The sequence below is a fragment of the Telopea speciosissima genome, chromosome 10 (assembly GCF_018873765.1).
Source record: "Telopea speciosissima isolate NSW1024214 ecotype Mountain lineage chromosome 10, Tspe_v1, whole genome shotgun sequence".
In the NCBI taxonomy this organism is placed as follows: domain Eukaryota; kingdom Viridiplantae; phylum Streptophyta; class Magnoliopsida; order Proteales; family Proteaceae; genus Telopea; species Telopea speciosissima.
Window position 1 is genome coordinate 8,366,642 of NC_057925.1, and position 25,945 is coordinate 8,392,586.

General features: G+C 41.1%; 1 protein-coding gene across 2 annotated transcripts in view; it reads right to left on the bottom strand.

Moving 5' to 3' along the window:
- The window catches only part of LOC122642077 (protein SEMI-ROLLED LEAF 2-like), a 109,344-nt gene extending 84,427 nt beyond the window's left edge, over nucleotides 1-24,917 (bottom strand). The window contains exons 1-3 of one of the 2 annotated variants that reach the window (XM_043835492.1): nucleotides 24,677-24,916; nucleotides 24,232-24,533; nucleotides 9,235-9,309 (exon numbers count right to left, since the gene is read on the bottom strand). In XM_043835492.1, coding sequence (XP_043691427.1) covers nucleotides 9,235-9,309; nucleotides 24,232-24,366 — 210 coding nt within the window. In that variant the 5' untranslated portion in view covers nucleotides 24,367-24,533; nucleotides 24,677-24,916. Of the gene's footprint in view, nucleotides 1-9,234; nucleotides 9,310-24,231; nucleotides 24,534-24,676 lie in introns of both variants that reach the window. The other variant, XM_043835493.1, reaches the window with a different exon arrangement.
- Nucleotides 24,918-25,945: the final 1,028 nt, after the last annotated feature.

Below are 25,945 nucleotides of genomic sequence, written 5' to 3' on the forward strand. Positions count from 1 at the left end.
TAGAAGGAACCCGATTAATAAGATAGGCAGCAATAAGCACAACATCACCCTAGAAAATACATTGGAACCTGAGTGGTAAACATCAAAGAGCAAGTGACCTGAGTGGTAAACATCAGAGAGCAAGTAACCTCCAGAAGATGGCGGTTCTTTTGTTCTGGGATACCATTTTGCTCAGGGGGTGCGGACACAGGAGGTTTGAGAGAGAATTCCATGGGTATCAAGATACTGAAGAAAGGAACCATCAATGTATTTCGCCCCATTATCATTGCAAAGAACTTTAACTTAGGCATTGAACTGAGTTTGGATCATCCTATGAAAAAACTGGAAACAAGAGAAAACTTCGGATTTGGACCGAAGAAGATAGACCCAGGTTAATCGAGTACAGTTATCAATAAAAGTGATAAACCATCGAAACCCACCCCGAGCAACAATTTGAGAAGGACCCCATACATAAGTTAGAGTGAATAATAGAGAAAGGAATCAAACTTTTATTAGCACTAAAAAAATATGAGGACTATGTGTGCTTAGCAAGTTCACAGATATCACAGTTAAAGTGATCCAAGTTTACATTATTTGACTAAAGAGGGAAACAAACGTCATAAATATAAAAGGAAGGATGACCGAGACGACGATGCCGGTGATGGAGCTGTCGGAGAGCATTGTCTTCACGGGTAATATGAGCTGAAATTGGGAAGGGAGCAGTAGTAAGATCCTATTCCAAGTAGTAAAGACCATCCCGCACTCTAATATCCAATCGTTGCCCCTGTCGCTAGGTCCTGAAAAACACAATGGGAAGAAAAGAATTGAACAGAACAATTAGGATCAATAGTAACACGATGAATGGAAAGCAAGTTGGTATAAAGATTGGGAACATGCAAGATAGAAGATAAAGAAATACTAGGAGTGCAGAAGATAGACCCTTTACCAAAAATAGCAGAAAGTGAACCATCAACGACCGGGACCTTATCTTTGCCGGAATAAGGGTTATAAGAGACAAACAGGTCCGAGGAGCTGGTCATATGATCCGAGACTACAAAATCAATTAGCCACGAAGAATCAGTATGGGAAGACACAAGAAAAATACCTGACTGGGCTAAATGAGAAGCAATGGATGGAGAGGAAGCCGTGGTAGAGAGGTAGAACCAAGCTGGGTCATCATACGTTGGAACTAAGTCACAAATTGTTCTGCAGACATAGATGAATTACTAGTAGCCTCATAAGTTTCAGTCAAATGAGCCTGAGCAGGAGGATAGAGGCATACACTAATGCTGATTGGGCTGGTTCTACAGATCGTAAGTCTATCTCTGGGTATTGTTCTTTTGTAGGTGGCAATCTTGTCACTTGGCGTAGCAAGAAGCAGAATGTGGTTGCTCGTTCTAGTGCTGAAGCAGAATTTCGTGCTATGGCACAAGGCATTTGTGAGTTACTTTGGCTCAAAGGCTTGCTACAAGACCTAGGGGTTCCTATTCGTCTTCCTATGATGTTGTACTGAGACAAAAAGGCTGCAATCAGTATTGCACACAGCCCGGTACAGCATGATTGCACTAAGCATGTTGAAGTGGATAGGCATTTCACCAAGGAGAAATTGAAAGAAGGGCTGATTTGTGTTCCCTTTGTGAAGTCTGCTGAACAGCTTGCTGATATTTTCACCAAGGGATTATCCGGAAAACTATTTCATCCTAATTTAGTCAAGTTGGGCATGATTGACATATTTGCTCCAACTTGAGGAGGAGTGTTGAATAATGTACACCAGAATACCCTGGTCCTTTTACTACTTTAATTTTTAGTGTTTTATGCTGCCTAGTTAAGTCGGCTATAGCTAGGGGTATTTTTGTCTCTATGATGTAATCTTCCATATTATAAATATATGGCTTGGTTGATCAGTTTGATCATTCAAGCATTCTCCTAATTCCTGTTTTGTTAACACCTCTCTCTTTCGCTGTCTCTCTTGCTCTCTGATATGGTATGGTCTGATCATCTTCAATGGAAGACCATACCAGGTGTGAAATCATGGAAGTCCTCTTTCTCTAGGGTTCAACGGTGACTGGAAGCCAATATTGGCTCGAAACCCCCATTTTCCCCTTCGTTTTTATGAATTCATGTTGTGTATATTTGTGGTTTTACTCTCTCTCTCTCTCTCTCTCTCTCTCTCTCTCTCTGAGTGTGAATCTGGAACTTTTGCAGCTGCATTTGAGCAAGACAAGCAAAGAAACTCATCGCTCTAATCAGGTATACACCATATTTCGATTTCAACTTTTAAACCTAATTTTCGATGCTCTGTTATGCTGATTCTTTGGTCTCTGTTATGCTGATTCAGCATAAAAAAAACCCAGCTTGAATTGCTGGTATTTTCGGATTCATTTGTTACCTTGACTCCTTGTTTCGCTAGCCTTAACATAACCATACACTCACACAGATGAGAATACAGATCATATCCTTATGGAATAGAAACTTTATCAGCACTCTGAAAATTCAAGAATCAACAACATCACTTCAGGTTTGTGTTAAAAAAAAATTTGCAGGAACATTTAAATGGGAAAGAATTTCCTGATTTTAAGTTTAAACATCTATGATTGTGCGTGTGTGACCCACCCTCTTCCCCCATGCAACTCTGAGTTCCTTCTCAGATTTCTCCCAATTCTCTACTAGCCCCCCCCCACCATCACCACCACCACCCCCACCACCACCACGACTCTATCAAAGGAATAATAAATAAATAAAATTACAAATAACACAACTCCTAACTTATCCAGCATGTAACTGCATCAGTCAACTAGTGGCATGCACTTTTGAAGAAACAAGACACAGTTTGAGAAGCTGAAGGACATGGTCTTCTATTCTTGCTGCTTTGATGTGGTGCAATTGTTTTCTGCTTAGTGAGTAACCAAACAGAGACATGTAGAGACTTTACAGGAATAAAAAATACTCAACCTCTTTTCACATAGATATGTTTCTTTTCATCGTCAGGAAGACCATGAGATCTTCTCATCATGTACATAAAAACTTTTCTTCTACCTTTTCTTCCTTTCTCCCATGTTATTATGATACAAAGGTGTGGGGCCTGGATGTGCTACCTTGTGAATGTATGGGTCAATGACTACTAATTTATGTGTATATATGGAACAGACAGCTGGGCAATCCACATGCCTTATATAGAGAGAATGTGTATGCTAGATGAGTATCTTCAGCTCTGTTATGCCATATGTGCATGTGTGGGGGTGTTGAGGCAGTTCTGGTGTATGTTCCATTTGGGTTTTGTAGTGTTGATTTGTGTATAGTTAATGTGAATGTTTGAAATTCTTTACAATTTTTTTTTCTTGGAGTCCTATTGCTCCACACAGCAGAAATATCAACCTTCCAAATATTTTTTTGGTGAGATGTGTAACGAAAATCAAAGAAAAGCTTCAGCTCTTTCTTCTGTTGCTGAACAACCTTTATAATCCTACAAGTGATAGCCAATAGCACAAATATGGATGCAGGAAGGCAAGCTATGCTCCAACTATGAGGGATCCTGAATCATCCCCATAGACTGCAAGATAAAGTTGTGTCAAGATTGCACCACTGAGACCCACAAATCCTTTGAGAAGACCAACCATGATTCCAATGTTATGTGATTTACCCTTTTCACATACTATCATCTTAAGCAGGATTTACCCCTTGTGCTGTCCATGAAGACAAGTGCTTGTACTTGTCTTTTGTTTAGTTTTAAATTAACTCCCATCTTTTATGTTTTGGGATTGTTTTAACTTTCAACTGAATGATTCATATTTCTAATCTGTTTTCTCACATAATTCTGCCATTTTTGAGCATTCTATCTGAATTTGAGTTTGGGTTCTGACCTGTAGCCTTGGATTTCCATCATGTTCTAATTGCACCCTTCAATTGGGTTACTTGTAAGTTCGAAACTCTATTTGATGGGTCTTTAGCTCAAGTTGGTAGAGCACTTGGAACATAAGCATGTTCCTAAGGGATAGTGGTTCAAATCCACTAAGACCCTTTTATTCAACCGTTCAAAGCATAGTCAATTAAGGTAATTTTAGAATGACAACTCTCAGCCTTTTTGTTTGAGGTCTTATAGCAAATTTTTGTAGTAGGTGCAGCCAAGGATCACCCGAAGTGTCTTTATACATTATTAGAATTTAGAGATTATGCGTTATCTACTACAAAAGTAGGAAATGGATTAGTTCTTGTTATTGATATTCACTAGTTTCCTCTTGATTTTTAATAATTTTTAATGTCCTAACATCATTGACTTTATATGGATTATAGTATTAATGGCATTTCTGCAATTTATAGTAAACATTAAAAAACTGTTGCAGGAACAGGTTTATGAAACACCATTTTGCAGCCCAGAAATATGTTTCTGCAACCAAAAACACCAAAAAACATTTTTGGTGAGAAATGGAACAGAAACACACGTAACGTTATCAAACGGTACCTAACTTCATTGATGATCGATGGGAGAAGCACATGAGTCATCTATTACATAAAGCTGGTGAGCATAGTTTTCACGGCGGTTAGGCGACCCAAGGCGGAGGAGAGGGCCCAAATCCAAGTCGACACCAACTAAGTGTACAAGGCGTCCAAGGCGCCCGCCTAGGCGACCAAGTCGACCAAGGCAACGCCTTGACAACTATGCTGGTGAGTTCAACACTTCAACATACTTTACACTTTACATGAGTTTTTACATTTACATATTCAAAACTCAAAAGCATTAAGTCACTAACAAGTTATATTTGTGGTTTCTACTTTACCAGCATACTATCTGAATCCAAAGTATCAGTACTCGCATGATCTTGGGCTAAACACAGAATTGCTAGAGGCAGTTCAAAATGTTATTGAGAAGTTGGAACTCAATGCATCGACAAAGGTTGAGTACAATGATGAGGTGAGAATATGGGACTTAGTATTTTGGTAGTAAGCAAAGGAATGAAAACAGATTTGGTACTTTGAGACTATGCCTCTAACAATGTTTCAATTTGAAATGAAAACAGATCCCATACTTCAGAGAGGCCACAGCAAGTTTCGGTCGAAAAGCTACAGTGGAGGCTAGACAAAAGTCAGACCCTGGTAGGTGGCATGGCATTACATTTATGAATGATAATTTTATCCCTTTAGAATATACATATTCCTAATATTCTATATTTATAATGCAGCCGACTGGTGGGTGCTTTATGGTACAAGTTCACCCAACCTGAGGAAGATAGCAGTGAGAGTACTCTCACAAACTTGTTCATCCTCCGGACTCGAGCGCAACTGAAGTACATTCTCATTAATCCACTCGAAGAGGCGGAACAGACTGGGTCACGAACGACTGGAGTAGCTGGTGTATGTGCATTACAATATGAGACTAAGGATGAGGCACATACGTGAAGGAATGGACACCAATGATAAAGAACTCATCGAGCTACCAAACATTTTCCAGGAGGACTCTGATGATGATGAGGATCCCCTATTCCAGTGGGTGAGGGATCGTGGTGCACCAGATATGGATCAGCCTGGGGGTAGGCCCGACCCCACTATTGCGTCCGCAACCAGTACAGATGTTGAGGAATATATGTCAGAGGAGGGGCGTGTGCATTCAGAGTCACCGAGACCTTTTGAGGCTGCAACAAGAAGTGTTGGTATAATGATGGCATTCAGAGTCACCAAGACCTTTTGAGGCTGCAACAGGAAGTATTGGTGATGATGATGATGATGATGTTGGTGATGATGATGATGATGATGGTGATGATGATGGTGATGATGATGGTGGTAATGATGGTAGTGATGGTGGTGATCCTGGTGGTGGTGGTGGTGGCATGCGGAGTGGTGGTTATTATGATGATTGTCATAAGGGGATGTGCGAGCAGTACCAGTATGAGGTGGGAACATAGGCGGATCATGTGTGTTACACAAGAGAGTCTCAGTTTACGCATGCCACACAGGATCGAGACTATGGTGCCCCCGCTACGCACAAGAGAAAGAAGGGTTGCAATCATTCACAGGCTCAGGATGATGACATGAGTATGTAAACCATGCTTGCAAGTTTCGGAAGCATGAGTATAGATACTACTAGTGAGCGTCAGTCGTGGCATTCATCTCAGCCTCATCATGACTATGATTATGGCCAAGAGAGCACCGGTTCCGAATATAGTGGCTATGGTCAGTTTGGCCAGTCAGCACTTGAGTTTGACAATCAAAGCACTGGGTCAGGTTTTGGGTCCATAATCCTAGTCCCAAACCAGCCACACCCATACATGCCTCAATATGACAATAGCAGTGGAACTCACGCCTCATGGCAACCGCCTCTTCTATACCCTAGGATAGGGGACTTGGAATATGTTGATGACAACATTTATAAGAGTGTTGTGGCAAATTATGTGCAACACTACAGTAGCACTATGACATGAGAATTCTATGTGGATTTTGTTGGGACTGAATTCATTAATCAATCACATTTTATGTAATGTAACATTGTTACACAAATTGATGTATTGTATACTTTAGCATTTATAATGCTTATTAAAGTTGTTTTACATTAACTGAATGTTTTGATTGCTTTCTATTACTAAATTAGGTGTAGAGTAGAGTATTTTAGTACGTCGTCACCTACCAACCAAGGGTCCAAAGTGAAACTCATATTTGGACTTTGTTTTTGCAAAATCTGATAGTGTCATTGTGTTTAAATGGCCTAAAATAGGCTGAGTAGCAAGTTTGAGACCCAAACTAGGTCTAAAACCCACCAAAACCAGGTTTCGAGTTGAAAATGCACCAACTCGACCAAGATCTGGAGATATCTCGGGTCAACTCGGTTTTCCAAGGGGTCGAGTTCCGAGTTTTAGTTTTATACTTCTATGGTACAACTCCAACTGCACATCCTAGAAGTAGAGTTGCTACAATTAAAAGAAAAGGAAAAAAAGGTAACAAGTAAACTGGACTTTTATCTCAACTAGTCACCATAAAGAGAAAAATAATAATGTAATGAAAAGGTGTCACAACTGCGGGACCCACCATTATTAAAGTCTGTCCTGATCATGTCCAAGGTGAGACAGGTGCTCTTCAGCCCTTTTTGGTATTCCTACACCCACCCAAGCCTTGGGTGTCAATGAGCAACCAGTAACCAAGTACCAAATCCGGATCCGGACCGAATACCCAGTTCCGATCTGGACCGAATTTAATATGGTTAAGTCCTGGATCTGAAAATGTCTTTATAATTCGGTTCGGATCGGATCCGGATCTACCCACCTATCCGGCGGATCTATTTGGATCCGGACCGAATACCCGCCTTAAAAATTAACATAAAACTCTAATATTTCATTAAGTTTAAAAGACTCTAATTGACGGTTACGTGGTTAACTTAACCCTTCAATTAAAATATTCTATCAATATTTCTTTTATTTAAGCAAGTCATATATTTCGATCTCAAACTTTTGCTTTGCTTTGTCTCGTGAATATCAAAACCGAATGAGAACCGAATGGCATAACCGAATTTAAATTGGATATAGTAACCGGATGTAATAACCAAATAAGAACCGAATACAAGAACCGGATTGTAACCAGATCCGAACCGAACCGTCCAGTAACGGATAGAGTATTCAATTCTAGAACCATTCTGGGACTTGGTCCGGATCTAGATCCCAATGCCACTGCTTGGAACCGAACCGGATCCGAACCGAATACCCGGTTCCATACCCAATTGACACCCTTGAGTCTCCCAAGGCCTGGAAAATTTTTCTTTGGGGGGTGGGGGAGGGTTAGCTTTTAGGGGTTGGTGGGGATGACTAAGAAAGAGAGAGAAGTGGGACGTCAGAGGAGAGGGAAAAGGTGAGGTTTCCCAATTTGTTTGGGGGTTGAGGAGAGAGGCAGAGGTTTCCTAAAAAGGAGTGCTCACAGGAGAGGATTTGTTGGGGTTTCCTAAAAGGACTTATTTTTCCTTTTGAGCAGAAAAATTACTCAGAAAGTACAACCAATAATAATAAACCATTCTGAATCTTTTGAATATTTCAAACATATGATTGTAAAAAAAAAATAGCGTGAGAAACGAGAGTTGGAAAAGAAGAATATAATATGGCAGTAGATACAATTCCCCCTTATTCAAACACTACAAAAACTCTCCCTTTAAACAAGGACTATATGAAAATAATGACATAATAATGACCTCCCATTTAATGTTGTCATTGGGCCTACTTAACCTTTTAATCACTCGAGTACCCTTCCAAAAGAAGAAATCCTAAAGGTGGTCTTCCAGAGAGGATAAAGATACCTTATGCCAACCAAAACCGGGAGATACTAAGAATCCCAAGAACTATCAAATGAAGCCTTCTATCTCAGCTGCAAGGCAGAAACTAAAAAACTTAAAATTAACTGATGAAATAAACTAAACCTTAGCTCAACCACACGCTTAGGATGCTAGAGAACCATTTCCCTGTGTCCATTGTGTCATTGACTTTTGAAGGCTTTCCTATGATCATTCATGAAGTTTTACTTTACATTTCATAATGTTGCTAAACTTTAGGAGATGTGCTCATTCCCACGGTAGAGAACCTTGGGCTATTTGCTACCATTTCAAGTTAGTTTCCAGACTAGGCATCAACTTTATAATCAGTCAAGTGATCAACTAATACAAGTGAAGAAGGAAAAATTATACATAATATTAGAGTTCCATTCCCCAGGTTTGCATTCTCAAAAAACAGACAAGAAACATAAAACAGGAGGGGGGAAGAAAGAAAAGAAAAGAAAAGGTTACTCTAACAGGTTGATTTCCTCCTCCGCCCCCCTATTTCCTTGGTTCTTTTTTTTTTTCTTTTTTGGTGAACCTTGGTTCTTAACATGAACCCAATTAAATACTAGGATGGCAATTCTTGGCCCAAGTTACTGACTGGCCATTTTGTCATTTTGAAGGTCACAGTTTGGCTAAATTCCATCCCATTTTTTTAACTGTACTTTTTTGTACCAATGCAACCAAGACCAATCTTATTACTAACTTGGGAAGCCAGCTAACTAACCTGCCAGGTTATTTTCAAGGTGCAGGTTGTTTAGTCTCAACTCAGTCTACTTCAGGACCAGACCATATTGGACAACTTTTTTAACTTGGATCAAACCAAATCCAACCAGAAAATGACTCTCAGGTGATCATATGGAGTTATGAATGCATAATGAAGAGACACACGGTTTCATCTTTAACAACAAAATTGATCACTTATACACTAGATCAAAAGCTTCTAGAATTTACAAAAGGAAATGATGCAACACCTTCGGGATACGCATAGGATTTTTGGCAGCATATTCACACAGTTTTCCAATCTTTCGATCATTTGGTTCTTCATCCTGCCAAAATATGAGAGGCGAATACTAGTAATAAGATAACTACATACAAAATCAGTAAAACATGTTGCAAAAACAAAACAAACTGCATCATACATTATCCAGCAACTAACCTATCACTTTGATATTTAACGAATAGAACGAAAAAATAACAAATCAACCAGGACAAGGGACCAGGAGGGGGTAATAAGAAAGAAGATAAGAAGTCCAAACAAGCTCTTTTGCTGTTAAACTTTGTTTGAGGCTTCAATGCCCAATGTTCTTATAAATCTAAACCTTACTAGAATAAAGTGGATAACAAATCTTGGAGGCTGATTAAAAATTTCTGATTTTGGCTTTTTCTATCAAAGAATCCAAGATAAGAACCCCCCCCCCCTTTTAAACTATTTTGTCTTCTTCATTCTTATCACAATAAACCAATATATTAGCACGAGTACATCCAGGATCTAATGTTGGTTTATTTGCAAGTATCACAATGCATTAGAATGTATACATGAACGTACATACTGATGTTAATGTGTCTGTGCATGCGTGTTTTTCATTATAGTAGTTGATGAATTTAAATGAGACATTAAAATTTGTGTGTGTGATTCCTTTTTCCACATAGATGACACATGAAACAGAGATACTGGGAGGAGTATTAAATTGCACTTAGTAATAAGGAGGACATACGGTTCATTTCCAGCAAAACAAGACATTGGTGGGGGTGACCAGACAGAAGCAACATAAGACTGGGGATACAAAAAGAATGACCTTAAATGCCTAAGCAGATTATGATTGTGATGCAAGGTCCATAAGGGAAGTAAGGCCATAACAAATGGCAAGAAGAAGGAAGCTGTCCAGACTCCAGACAAAGTTTAATAAGAAGAAATCAGTAAAGGAGGATATGGAGTAGGAGGAGGAGAGCAGTGCACACATACCATACCAGCAGGTGTGGAAAGAAAGAAAGATTCAAAAATAAAAAATGAAAGAGACTGAATAGAAGATAGCTGGTGGAGAAGCAAAGATGGAGATTCTCTCTTTCCATGGATCGTCTAAAGTGATAGATTAGAACACAGGATAGTAGCCTTGGACCATGGTCGGTGGACCATCTAATGGATTGGAACACCGGATGATATGCTTGGACCATGGTCGGAGTACATGTGGTGATTGTCGTCTTAGTACACAAAGTGGCTTGAGAGTTGAGACATCTCGCAAAGGTACTGTACCAAAATGACAGAGAGGGACTTAAAAAACCAGATGAGTGCTTACTCAGAAATTGGAGTAGCTCATCAACAGGAGAGGGGGACCAAGGCGAGAAAAGGATACCAACTTCTAGAAAGAAAAGAAATTTTGGAAAACTGAGCACAACATGGACTAAGTTTACCATGTGGAATGTCTTAACTTCTCCTGTGGCTGGAGTTCTCTATCAGCCAATTGAAACACCATTATTGAGGCACAACCAGGAGTTAGAGAGCCAACATCTTTCACCAGATACAACACAGTCTCTCGTACGTAAGCACAGTTTTTATGGCACCAAGGAGAGGCCAATGCACACAAGGAAAGAGCCATATTACAGGTATATTTGCCATATTACAGCAATGTTTCTATATCCCAGCTATGTTTCTATATTACAGGTGTATTCCCTTCATCATCCAGCTATGGGCACCTTGAATCGTAAGGCACCCGGTCTTCTTGGGAATCAAGGTACACCTTGTCGCTGATGGATTGAGAGATTATCAAAGTCCTATGGAGAAATCGGCCAAAGTTGAGTGTATTATCATGTGTGATGTTGGACATACATACAAAGAAGTCGCTGATAAACTTGGTGATGTACTTTGGTAGAAAGATGATCTTTCGTAAGCAAATAAAGGTTATACATCAAGCATTGATGATCATGGAAATTGGGCCTATGACAAATGCAGTCAACTCTGTAGATGGCAATATCAGCAGAAAACATAAGCCACTGAAATTTCAAATACATTAAAACTTAAGCGCTAAGTTCACATGGGAAATGGGGAAAGAATATATCTGTTTAAAGTTGTTAGAACTTAGGACTTAGGATAGAGAAAATCTATTGGTGACAAGAAGTCTGCTGACACTTGGGATGAACTGGGTAATAAAATACCAATTCTTTTCATCAGTTTGCAAATTTCAGATGGAAGGTGAATCATATCAGTAGATTAAGAGTGTATAAGACAATTTATATAAGCGTAGGAAATAGAAAGAGATTCTTTGAATTAATATAAGAACCTCCTCACCTCTGATGGAAAGGTCAGACCACCTTTTCAACCTTTGGGTTTCAGATGTCTCTCCCCAAGCAAACTAAGATTTAGAAGACCTTTTGAAGAAAGTGAAACTTGAGAAGCTGTAAAAGCTTTGATAATTGATAGGTGATAAATCCCATAGACCAGATGGATTCAATCTTACATTCTTTTATATTTTGAAAAGGTAACTAAATTCAATCTTACATTCTGTATAAGGTGCTGGAACATTATAAAAGAAGATTTTCTTCAGTTCTTTCATCCAAAAATAGATGGTGCAGAAAATATCAGAGATTTAAGTCTTATCAGACTCATTCCCAGTTTATAGAAAATTGTGGCAAAAGTTTTGTCTTCTTGGCAAACACGTCATCGGCTCTGTCATTAGCAAGAGGTAAGCATCCCAAAATCTAGCCTTAAAATAACTGAAGGACAATCATAGCAACTGTATCCAACCGACTACGTAGCTCTAGTAGCTAAAGCAAAAGTGGAGAGAAGGCATTTCCGTAGGAAAGGTTGATAGGGCTCAATCATATTTGTTCAATTTATTCCACTCAACTTGGATACCATGAGGTAGGCCTTGGAAAGTTTTAGCATAAGCGGAAGGGATTTTCAGTTTAATGTTTCTATTCAGCAGCCGTAATCATTGGCACCAACTTATTGAAATCCATTGTTTGGCTCAAAAAAATTAAAAGTAGCCCTTGCTACACAGCCTACCCTCTACTCAACCCACACATGACGATATGAATAGCGAAGCAAAACCCACACCCGTACAAGTGAAACAGCAGATCGTTTTCAGATCCTCCGAGTGCAAAGCTAGCAGCAGAGATTGTGGTTCCATACGCAGATTTAGATGCATCACATACACAACCTCAATCAGAATCAATTCCAACAATATAGCTCATTGTAAGGTTTGTAGGCTTTCTTACCCACGTTTTTTGGAGGCTTGGTCCAAACCTGTGCTTGCATTTTCCTCTCCCCTTATTGCCTTCTCCAGAAAGCTCCGCAATGTCAAGGAAGCTCTCAAGTTATGGAATAGGAACATCTTTGGTGACATATCTCTCCTAGTCACTGATTGTAAAGAAAGGCTTGCCAATGTTCAGATTCAGCTGCAGGCAGATTTGCACAATATTTCCCTTGCTGAGGCCAAGAAGGACATTTAAGCTGAGCTCTCCTCTTTGCTTTCCTGGGAAGAGAGCTTCCTAAAGCAAAAGTCTAGGATCAAATGGCTTGATTTGGGGGATTCAAATTCAGCTTATTTCCATCGATCAGTCAAGGCCAATGTCATTGCTAGCTCCATCACTCAGCTCACTTCCAATGATGGTTCTCTTGTTACTACTGTAAAGGACATAAAGGACCTGGCTGTTCAGCACTTTACTGGCATCTTCAATGCCCCTTTGATGGGAAATGCTCCTCTGCAAAACCATCTGCTCAACAAGTTCCTGCCTGCCAGCCACATAGATGTTCTGAGTTCTATCCCCAATGAGGATGAGATTTTGAAAGCTATTCATTCCCTCAAAGTTTCAGGTGCTCCTGGGCCTAATGGTTTCAGCATGGGGTTCTTCCTTGCTGCCTGGGACATCATCAAAGTGGATCTCGTAGCTGCCATTGAAAGCTTCTTCTTCAACCCCAGCCAAATCAAAGGAGTCAACCATACTTTCCTCTGCCTTATCCCTAAAAAGGAGGGTGCTTCAGCTATGAATGACTTCAGGCCCATAGCCTTATGCAATATCCTCTACAAATTTATTGCTAAGATCTTAGCCAGAAGACTCAAGACTGTTGTGGACTTGTTGGTCAGTGTCAAACAATCAGCTTTCATTCCAGGAAGGAACATCTCTAACAATATTTTGCTCTGCAATGACATTGTTAGAGGTTTTGCGAGGAAGAATGCCCCGGCTATTCTTCTGAAGATAGACATCCATAAGGCTTTTGATTCTTTAAGATGGGATTTTATCTCCCAAGTCATGCTCAAGATGGGGTTCCCTATGCCTTTTGTTCACTGGATTAGCTGCTGCATTTCCTCCCCAAAGTTCTTGGTTCTTATCAATGGCAGCCTTGCGGGGTACTTTGGAGCCTCAGTGGGAATTCGGCAAGGATGTCCTCTCTCCCCTTATCTCTTCACTTTGGCCTTGGAAGTCCTCTCTAGGCAATTACAGACCTGTACTGATCAGCAACTCATTTCTCCTAAGCCCAAGTGCAAAGCTTTGAAGCTTACTCACCTTGCCTTTGCTGATGACTTGATGATATTCTCTAAGGCTTCCATTGCCTCCCTAGAGTGCATCTTGCTGTGCCTGCAGCAATTCCATGAGCTTTCGGGGCTGCGCATCATCCCCTCCAAGTCTCTTATCTTCTTTGTGGGCCTCTCTGAGCAACTCAAAGGGGACTTCCTAGTCAAATATGCCTTCCAAGAGGGGCTCCTTCCTGTCAAGTACCTGGGCCTTCCTTTGATTCCGGCTAGGCTCACTGCTCATCATTGTACCCCCATGTTAGATCTCATGAGAAAAAGACTGCAGTTGTGGAAAGGAAAGCTTTTATCTTATGCAGGTAGGCTGGTCCTTATCAGATCGATCTTGGAGGCTTCTTATATCTATTGGACCGGTATCTATGGGCTACCGCAAGCTACTATAAAGACCTTGGAATCTCTGCTTACCTCTTTTCTTTGGAAGGGAGCTGAATCCTCCAGATTCCTCCACGCCACTTCTTGGGCCTCTGTGTGCCTCCCAAAAAAGGAGGGAGGTCTGGGCATTAGAAGAATCAAAGAAGTCAACAAGGCTGGTATTATCAAGCTGATCTGGAAGCTAGCTTCAAAACAGAAGAGCATTTGGGTTGATTGGGTTTATTCGGGCCCCCTTCGGCAAGATTCCATATGGACTGCTTCTGGCTCCTCTGATGCTTCCTAGGTCTAGCGCACAAGATCCTAGAATACCGCCACATTGTCCTCCCTTCCATCCAATCCCACATTGGAGATGGCCTCTCCACTTCCCTATGGTTGGATCAATGGCACCCTAAAGGAATTCTTCTGCATCTTGTCACCCCAAGGACGATCTATGCTTCAGGTCTTCATAGGATGGCGCTGGTTGCAGACATCCTTCATCACAACGATTGGGCCCCTCCCCCTACCTCTTCGCAGCCTCTCTCACTCCTTTGGAATGATCTTCAGACCATCCAAAGAAGGCTACCTTCTAGGGGTGATTGTGTCCTCTGGACAGCAGATGGCTCGCGGAAATTCTCTTCCAAGGCTGCTTGGAACCTTATCCGTTTCCAAGGCTCGATGGCTGGTTGGAGGAAACTTCTCTAGTTCAAGCACCACATCCCTCGGCATTGTTTCACGGCTTGGAGAGTTTTCACTAACTGTCTTTCTACTCAAGCTTTCCTGCTCAGGCGTCACATCCAAGTTTCCAGTGCTTGCTGTCTTTGTTGGAACAACATTGAAGACTCTGATCATCTGTTCTTTGAGTGCCCTACCTCAAAAGCCATCTGGAAGGGAATCCTTGCTAAGTGCTGGCCTGCCCAAAGAAGAATCGTGCCATTCTCAAGAGAATGGATATGGATAGATATGACCTTTGGAGGCACCTCTATATGTAACACTGTTGGGAAGATGGCTTTTTGTGCTGCCATTAACCATATATGGATGGAGAGAAATATCAGGAAATGGACCTCCAATTCTCGGTCTTTTCATCAGATTTGGGATTCCATTTCCTTCGAAATTTCCTCCAAATTATTGTCAGCTCCTCCTTCTTTTTGTACTGACACCCCTAGGAACAGGCTTATTGTTGTCTCCTGGGGTGTCCCAAATGTTTCTTTTTCTGCTTCAACAGCCTCTAGCTGATAGCTTAGTTTAGCCGTGGGCTGTTGTTTTTTCCCCTTTGAGGGCCCTTGTTTTTCTTTCTTTCCTTGGTATTGAATTCTTTTATTCACCCAAAAAAAAAAATAAGAACCTTGTCTAGTGACATACCTTGGAAAAATCTCTATTTGATGGGGGTGCTTCCTATACCTATGAATTCCATTGGACTCAGAAATGATACATTGGAAGAATATTTTGGGTCTTCCAAACGAATACGGTTTGAGCAGCAAAAGGTGTCCCTCTTCTTGTGCCCTTAAATCCACAATCATGGCGAAATTATGAATCACCCACTGCCTCCTGAATCGGGGGTGGCTCACGAGGCACCCCCACTAGCACCAGCACCAGTGGAAGTTCCCCATGCCCCCCAAGGGGAATTTTCATACTTGGAATCTTTCTGTGGTGTGCTGCCCACCTCATGGTATTGGAATATGGAAGAATATCAGGTATAATTTTAGTTCAGAATCAAAGTTAGGAGAATAACTTGACTTGTCACTAATGACAGAGGTCCTCTTTATTTATAAGAGAATTACAACCTAAGGGCAAATTAGTCAGCTGGGGAAAAATAATAAAATACACAAAACCCTAATGTAAAGAGAAAATATTCCAATCCCACAGTTCTCAACACTCCCCCTCAAGTTGGTGCAAAGATATCAAACATGCCCAACTTGGAGACCAGTGGGTGGAACACCTTACAATTCAAGCCCTTAGTAAATACATCAGCTAATTGATCAACAGAATTGACAAAGGGAATGCAGATGATTCCTTGCTCAAGCTTCTTTAATGAAGTGCCTGTCAATCTCAACATGTTTTGTCCGGTCATGCTGGACAAGATTGTGAGCAATGTTAATAGAGGCCTTATTGTCACAATAGAGACGTATAGGGTCCCCAAATCACTCAATAAGCTTTTGAGCAAGAAAGTAATGCTCTTATAGAATTCATCTTGGCTACGGGAGCAAAGTTTTCTTGATAGTCAATCCCAAGGGTTTGGGTGAAGCCCTTGGCAACCAGACGAGCCTTATATCTTTCAATTGTACCATCTGCTTTTTGTTTGATTGTAAAAACCCATTTACAGCTAACCAATTTCTTCCCTGCATGGCGGGGAACAAGTTCCCAGGTACCATTTTTGTCCAATGCCTGCATTTCCTCTTCCATAGCAACTTTCCACTTTGGACCTTTAATGGCATCTTTCCAAACCTGTGGGATAGACACTGAAGACAAAGAAGTACAAATGCTCGATAGGAGGGAGATGAGTATTCATAAGAGACAAAATAAGAGATGAGATGTTGAGTACATGAATGAACGCCTTTCCTAATAGCAATAGGGCGGTCATCATGCAAAGAGTTAGCAGAATTAGGTAAAATCATCAGAGATAGAATGATCATTATTTGACTGTGAGGGTAAATCTGGTTGAGGCGCCACGGTGGGTAATTGTGGGTTGTCTAAGATACCCCGCTTCTTGGATTTATTACAAGCATAGGTTTTGAGGTCTAAGGGAGCAGAAATATTTCCTGTTGTGTAGTTATTTCTGTCAACAGCAGACTCCCCCGACCAGAAATTTCCCTATGAACCACTGGAAAATTATCATCAATAAAGATGGGGGCAATAGGACCTATCTCCTCTTCCTAAAAACGCTCCCCCTAAAGAGGTGCCATGAAATAGGGTTCAGATTCATGAAAAGTGGCATCCATGGTGACATAGAGGCGGCAGGAAGGAGGGTGATAACATTTGTAACCCTTCTGTTAAAACAGGTTTGTGGAATAATGCTTGAATGGTTTATGACCATCGAAAGCTCTTCTATTTATAATATTGAATAGAAAGGAGAAAAATACAAATTAGCAATGTGGGACTAAACACCACATAATAGAAAAAAATAGAAAATAATGACTAGTATAACCCTACGGTTCTAACACTCCCCCTCAAGTTGGAGCAAATATATCAATCATCCCCAACTTGACTAGAATGGGATGGAACAATTTCCCAGATAATCCCTTAGTGAAGATATCAACAACCTGAGCAGCAGACTTCACAAAAGGAACACAAATCAACCCTTCTTCCAGCTTTTCCTTGATGAAATGTCTGTCCACTTCAACATGTTTAGTGCGATCATGCTGTACCGGGTAGTGTGCAATGCTGATTGCAGCTTTGTTATCACAGTACAACATCATGGGAAGATGAACAGAAACACCAAGATCTTGTAGCAAGCCTTTCAACCAAAGTAACTCACAAATGCCCTGTGCCATAGCCCGAAACTCTGCTTCAGCACTAGAACGAGCCACCACATTCTGCTTCTTGCTACGCCAAGCATAGTTGTCAAGGCGTCGCCTAGGCGTCCAGGCGCCTTGTTCGACTTGGGCGCCTTGGCCACCTTGTTCGCCTGGTTGGTGTCGCCTTGAATTTTGCCCTACCCCACCGCCTTGGGTTACCTAACCGCCGTGACAACTATGACGCCAAGTGACCAAATTGCCTCCCACAAAAGAATAGTACCCAGAGATAGACTTCCAATCTGCAGAACCAGCCCAATCAGCATCAGTATACGCCTCTACCCGTAGGTGACCATTAGGAGACAGAAGAATGCCTTTTCCAGGAGCTGACTTCAAGTAGTGAAGAATCCGAAGAACAGCCTCCATGTGAGAAGAATAGGGGTCATGCATGAACTGACTCATAGTACTCACAGCGACAGCAATATCTGGATGAGTGTGTAAGAGAAAAATCAGTTTCCCCACCAGGCATTGGTACCGGCCTTTATCAACAAATTCACCCTCTTTTTCTTTGAGACGAATAGTAGCCTCCATAGGAGTATCTGAAGGGTGACATCCTAACAAACCAGTTTCAACCAACAAGTCTAGGACATACTTCCTTTGGGAGAGAAAGATGCCTTCAGAAGATCTGGCAACCTCAATCCCAAAAAAGTACCGTAGCGGCCCTAGATCTTTAATCTCGAATTCCTGCCCAAGAAACCTCTTCAACCGGCTGATCTCATCCCCATCAATGCCTGTAACCACAATGTCATCCACATACACTATAAGAACAGTGAGCTTCTCACCAACCCTCTTGATAAAGAGAGTATGATCAAAAACCAAAGTACGACGAGACGGAGGGTAGTAACACTTATAACCTTTCTGGGATGGAGAGTAGCCCGAAAATACACCTTAATCCACGAGGATCAAATTTGCAATGAGGTTTAGTGTCTCTGGCATAACACACACAACCGAAAATTTTGGGAGGAACCCACAAAGGTGGAATTCACATGTAAAATATCGGTCGGACTGCGAGATTCAAGAACAAGGGAAGGCAACCGATTAATAAGATAGGTGGCAATGAGAATAGCATCCCCCCAATATTGGGAGGGAACATGGCGCGAAAACATCAACGCCCTGGCCACTTCCAACAAGTGTCGGTTCTTCCTTTCAGCCACACCATTCTGGGCTGGGGTATCAACACAACTTGTCTGATGAACAATCCCATTATCAGCAAGGTATTTCTGAAATTGAGTCTCTGTATACTCAATCCAATTATCACTTCTCAAGACTTTGAGAGTAGCATTGAACTGAGTTTTGACCATGTTATGGAAATGCTGAAAACAAGAAAAAACTTGACTTTTGGTGTGTAAAAGGTAAACCCATGTGTGTCTAGAATGACAATCAATAAAAGAGACAAACCAACGATGACCGGAAACCAAAGTCTTACGACCGGGACCCCAAACATCAGAATGTACTAATTGAAAAAGTGAAGAACTCCTTTTATTAGAAACAAAATAAGTTGAACGTGTCTGTTTGGCCAGAACACAAGCCTCATAAAAAAAAATGGGTCTTATCACAAGGTTTGACCAAAGCAGGAAATAAGGATGCTAAGATGCCTAAGGAAGGGTGACCTAATCTAGAGTGCCACTGATAAATTTCAGAAGATATTAAGGAGTTCTGATGTAGTGGTAGTAATGGAGGTGGAGTGAAACTACCATCATCAAGCAGGTACAGGCCACCATGCACTTTACCCAATCCAATCGTCTTCCCAAAGTCCAGATCCTCAAAAACACAATGGGAAGGAAAAAAGGTTACTTTGCAGTGAAGATCACGAGTTATACAACTAATAGAAAGAAGGTTAGTAGTAAAATTCGGAATCTGTAAAACATTTGACAAAGGAAGGGAAGAACTGCAGTTGATGATTCCTTTTCCAGAGATGGAGGAAAGGGAACCATCAGCCACCTTGACCTTGTCTTTCCTAGAGGTAGAAGAATAAGGATAGAAGAGGCTAAAGGACCCGGTCATGTGATCTGTAGCTCCAGAATCAATGATCTAAGGATGGGAAGCTACAGAGGCACAATGACCACCAAACGAAATACCTGACCGAGTAAGGTATGAACCTAAGGGAGTAGACGAAGTGGCAGTAGCTGATGTAGTAGAGGCAGTTGTCTTTCCTAAAGGTAGAAGAATAAGGATAGAAGAGGCTAAAGGACCCGGTCATGTGATCTGTAGCTCCAGAATCAATGATCCAAGGATGGGAAGCTACAGAGGCACAATGACCACCAAACGAAATACCTGACCGAGCAAGGTGTGAACCTAAGGGAGTAGACGAAGTGGCTGTAGCTGATGTAGTAGAGGCAGCAGTGGAAGACTTTAGAACACGTAGGAATGCCTGTAAATCCTCCTGAGATAGGCCAGTGTCAGTAGTAGGGGCTGCAATGACAGACTCAGAGTGATTGGCCTTGTTTTTCGGCTTTCGCTTGGCAGCCCGTTTAGCTTCAAAGTCGGCGGGCTTCCCATGAAGTTTCCAACATTTGTCTTTAGTGTGATAAGGCCGATGACAATGCTCACAAGTAACCGGGCTGGTAGCAGTACCACCACAGAGAGAGTGCCAACTGGTGTAGAAGGAGCCGGTGCAGTAGTCTGGAGGACGGACCTGTCAGGAACAGCAGGGTGCAACATAGCAGCTCGGCGATTTTCTTCAGAGGAGACCAAGGCATAAGACTGTTCAAGTGTGGGAAAAGGAGAATGGCCCAACACTTGAACACAAATCTGGTCATACTCAACATTCAACCCAGCCAAGAAGTCATAAACCCTGATTTTATCCACATGTTTCTTATAGGCAGCCAGATTAGTAACATTATCAGGTTGGTAATCAGAGAAGTGGTCCTTAGTAACATTATCAGGTTCGTAATCAGAGAAGTGGTCCAATTGTTGCCAAAGGTTGCGTAGAGTAGCATAATATTTAGAGACTGTCAAGTCCCCCTGAATAGTATGAAGAACCTTCTTCCTGAGTTTATAGACCTGAGCATCATTACCAAGTTGTCCGTACGTTTCCTTACAGGCTAACCAAACCTGAGAAGTATCAAAAAGGACGAACCCATGTGCAATGTCCGAAGCCATAGAACCAATCAAATAAGACATAAGAACACCATTGATGGCAAGCCAGCGAGTCCTGGCAGTACCTGGGGCAGCAGGCATGGTGACAGTGCCATCAATACGGCCAGTGAGACCACGGCCAGCAATAGCAAAAGAGGCTGACCGAGACCACAATAGGCAGTTGCTGCCATCAAGTTTGATGGGATTGGGCTGAAAATTATGATAATCTGATTTTTCATGTCCAGGTTGATCAGAAGTGGCAGTGGAATCAGCAAAGTCACCCATAGTTGCAACAGGGCTGTGGAGAATAAAACACCAACAAGTACTTCAAACCAAGAGCTGAAATCAAGGTCGAGTGGTCCACTATGATGGGCAAAACAGCCCTCAAAAAATCAGCAGCAGTAGAGACACCTCCCACAGAGATCGACAATATCAGGGTTTTGGAAGAGAACCTAAAATTGGAGACCGATGTGGAGATGGGAAAAAAAATTGAAGAAGAAGCTTGATCGAATCTGTCCAGGAACCTGTAGAGGATGTCCTTGATGAATAGAAAAAACTCCAATAAGAAACACAACAGCAAGCAGCGCTAATCCCAAAAATCGATAATGATCAGGGTTTTGGAAAAAACCCTGAAAGTAAGAAATCGATTGGGATGAGGGGTCTTCAACGCCTAGTGGATACTTGATAGCAGCAAGTCATATCGCAGTAGAGTCTCCAATAGAGGGAAAATCAGTTCCAATAATTTTCGTGGCCTGATCTTCAAAATCTGGAAACTCCAAATATCGCAAGGAGAGAACCAGCAGCTATCGAGCAGAATTTAGTACAAAAAAAAGGGGTTAAAAAGAGGTGGGAATAGGGCAGCAACTAGATCATCTGATCACCTCTGCAGTGCTGCCCTTAGAGAGGGAGAAGAAGCAAGGGAAAGGGGAGAGAAAAAAAAAATCGAGAGAAGGGGAAGGGAAGGAAAAACGATGAAAGGGTGGGGGGTTTTGAAAAAAAGGATCAGAGGGATTTTGGCTGTGATACCATGTTAAAACAGGTTTGTGGAATAATGCTTGAATGGTTTATGACCATCCAAAGCTCTTCTATTTATAATATTGAATAGAAAGGAGAAAAATACAAATTAGCAATGTGGGACTAAACACCACATAATAGAAAAAAATCGAAAATAATGACTAGTATAACCCTACGGTTCTAACACCTTCTGAGTAGCCAAATAACTGATTTGAGGCTGAATCAGGTTTGGCTTCACATCAGCAAGCTGCAGAGACCCCTGTCTTGTGCTATCGGCTGGACTATTTGGAGGCCATTGCTGCTGCAACTTTGAAGGCTTGTATCTCTGCAACCTTCCATCAGAACTGAGTGAAATTCAGGGCACTACTTCTCCTTGCATAGACCTCAATCGATCCAAGTTTGAAGTTATATTCCTTACCTTCTATTTTTGTCACCTTCATATTTCACCACATCTAGCCACCAGAATCAGCCCAAACTTGGAGGGCTAATCCAACCTAACAGGGCCTAAACTCAACCTGAATGTAAGGTCCATCAATTGGCTGAATACTAATATTCTGTTACACCTTCTATTTCTAGTTATTAAGCCTAGACTTAGCTGCGGTTAAGGGGTTTGTTACTAGCTGGGTTTTATTACATTGTGGGTAATATTGGGGTACGTTATTTGTAATCTGGCCTTCCATTGACTTCCCAGGAGTCGAACACTCGACCTCCCTGCTTTGATACCATATTCGCTACCGTGTCACCGAAAAGCTCGAATTATTAGGTAAGGACAACGTAAATATATACATCAACGCCATCCCATGGTCAGTAGGATCCACACAGAGTAAATCAAGGCGTAACTGTTGAGCATCTAGACGTGTTTCTCCAAATCTGAGAGGTCCACCGAGAATTGAGAATTCTCAGAATTATAACTGCATCCAATGCAATCTTCACAGTAAGAATGTGCACTGTCATGGAAGTAGTTCATGGGAATCTTTGGAATTGATTGGTTTCCGTCCCCCAAGTTCAATTTGAACTTACCTTTTGGTCGAAGATTAATCTCAACCCAAAGACATGTTTTGTGGAATTTAATCCCCTTCGGCCTTACCTGAGGTATTTGGAAAGTACGAATGAGACACATCTTTTATGGAAAAGTTCAGAACCAGCCCCATATACCTAACATCATTGGAATATATATAATGAGATGGGCAACAGCTACAAAAGCATTCAGGGACATCAGAGGCTTTCTGAATGCATCTCAAGGCCAGACATTATGCATGGTTGAGCTGTCTTCATCTCGAGACCTTTTTTTGTTTCTCAATTTATCAAATTTACCATTTGACGTTCTTCATGATGGATAGTCTACTGCCACTGACTCTTTGGCTCCTAGTGTTTTTGTTCAAACTGAACTTAGATGAATAATTTATGGGTAATCAGTGGCGCGATGGTGAGATCACATTAATTTACTCAGGCCCAGACTGCCCAGTGGTGAAAGTGATTCAACAAGGATGAAGAGTTTAGATTATGTGATGAGGAGAGGCCTTTTTTATGTTGATTGTGGGGGGAGATTCAGTTAACTTTGTTGGTTGAATATTTGCTCTGAAGCAAATGGCCTTTGTAGATGTTCACATCTCATTTGATAACATCGCCATCTTGGATGAGAGGCCCATTCTCTTGGAAGTATAGATCATCCAACAAATCGGCCAACGAGTAGGCCAACCGATAAAATGTGAAGCCTAGAGATTGTTAGAGGAATCTTCATTTTTTTTGTTTCTCTCTAGTCTAGCCTTTTCCATATTTCTACTTTTCTATTTGTTTTGATTATCTGACGTAATTGTGGGTCCGTTACTGAAAGGGTTAGATATTTATACACTGTTATCAATATATACATATTTATTTATCAAGAAAATTATCCTTAATTATTCTTCCGAATTAATGAAGGGAAAAGAAAATGTAACAGCTAAACTGGCAGAAACCATGACACTTGATAAAACTGTTTGACTGATACTACAAAGGCTTCATGACTAGTGGCTGCATCTCACGCCCAAAAACTCAATTGCTGCTGACTCAAGTGAACTTCTTGATAAATCATACAAAAGCACTGTGAGTTGCACCATAAATTCTATTCCACTTTAAATGGAAGCATTAGAGAACATCCTTCAGGGTTCAGAGAGAGGGTCAAATTTCTTGCTCAAGGAGGTGACGGAAATTTTTGACAACATTAAAGTGACTTTTTTTGGGGGTGTTGGGCGGGGTGGGGTGGGAGGGGAGGGGAGGTTCTCAGACACTTTAATTGGATGTGCTTTGTAAAACTTAAACAATGGGAGTAAATATTTACAAACTACACAGACGATGATCACTGTGCAGAACACCATTGAAAATCTCAACTACCAAGGTGAAAGAGAAAAAGACAATCATAAGAGGTACAAAACTTGGCCGCAAGTATCTTATCTCTTATAGAATTTATAAAATGAGCGAAAGTAAAAAATGAATGAATGAAATGCCAGACCTGAGAACGAGGAAAAATATCTGATATCAGCTTCTTGTACCTCTTCACAGGCTGCCGAGACCTCGCTCGCATTGCCGGGCAGAAGAAACAGAGACTGCCACAGACTGGCAAAACTTTCCTCGACATAACACCCATCTTTTAAAACCTCTAAAATCCTACAATCTACAAACCTTTCTGATCCTTCAAACTCTGCTTGGCAAGCCTCTTCCTTTTCCTCAAAGTCAAAACAAAAATAATAAATTCAAAATCTCATCACCGAGATAGAAGAAAATTATCGACGTCTTTCAGATTCCGGGACCAGCCTACAATGTACAATTAAGATCAACAACTAAAGCGATCCCAAAAAAAATATCAAAATTGGATGGATTCCGATACACAATTACGAATCGGAAAGAGCTGAATTTAGGATTTCAATTCGTTATCCGAGTTTTGATTGTTTATTTACCTCGGATCTTCGCCTTGCAGACCAGAGGCTGGAAATCCCCAAAGTTCTATGCAGGAAAGCACTGGATTTCCTACATCCTCCACCGCGAAATTAACGAAAAAAGAGAAATAGAACTGTTTCGCTCTCTCTCTCCCGCCTCCTTCCGTATACTCCGCCTGCCATTAATTTTTCCACCTAATATAATCTACTGATCAAACACTAAATTTGGCAAATTTGCTCAAAAGTGCAAAAATGTGGGGGTGATTCCAAAATTACGAGAGTGGCCATAAGCCAATCATCATCCCACATTTCCACTCCCATACTGCAACAGATTAGATCCGTTGGGCACTTGGGCTACCATATGGATTAGGGACCACGACCAAATATTTTTAAGGGCAAAATTAACCTGATATTATCCTTAATTGTATCTAAAGTATATATATTATGCAGTTGACTTCATGAACAGGAGTTATTATGGTTCCAAACTAAGGTGATTAAAAACAAAAAAAAAAAAAAAAAACAAAACAAAACACAAAAGGGTTTGTATTAATTGGGATAAAGACTGCTAACCGGTCACGCAGCATGCGATGTGTACTTATGCCCAGACACAGCCGTAAATGAAATCACCGGCACACCCTTGGAAAGGCGGAAAGGACTAGGGGTGTGTTGGTCATGTCACGTATGACTGTGTCTGGGCACAAGTACTCATCACGTTGTGCAACTGGTTAGCGTTCCTTTTCCCTTATTAATTATTCAAACTATTATGCCTATTGGTACCAAAAGACTTTTATTTATGACTCTTAAATTATTATTGTAAATGGTTTTTTATAAATAGGACATAAACATAAGCATAAATTATACCAAAGAGAGATTAAAAGAATTTCGATGTCCATAGATTTGTTGCTTCAGAGCATCTCAGATTGAACATTATAAACTTGGAAAAAAAAATGTGCAAAACAGCAAAGCCATCTTATGCCATTCACAGAGCAATGGACAGAGAGAGAGATTGAAATTGTAGCTATGACGTCCTCGCCTTGTTGCTACTTGCTACTACACAGAGTGTTTGAGACTGAGGGAGGTAAGTGGCTGTGAGCTGAAGGAGAGTGTGCAAACTATACTTGTTCTAGAGTCCAGACATGGAGAGAGATGGAGTTGGGGGAGAAATGGAATGAGTATACTGGATTTTAATCCTCTGCAATTCCTAGTTCGACAGTGTTAGGTGGAGATGTCGATACCTGGCAGCTTATACATCCAACGGTCCGAGCTCATTGACTTTTTTGTTTCTTCTCG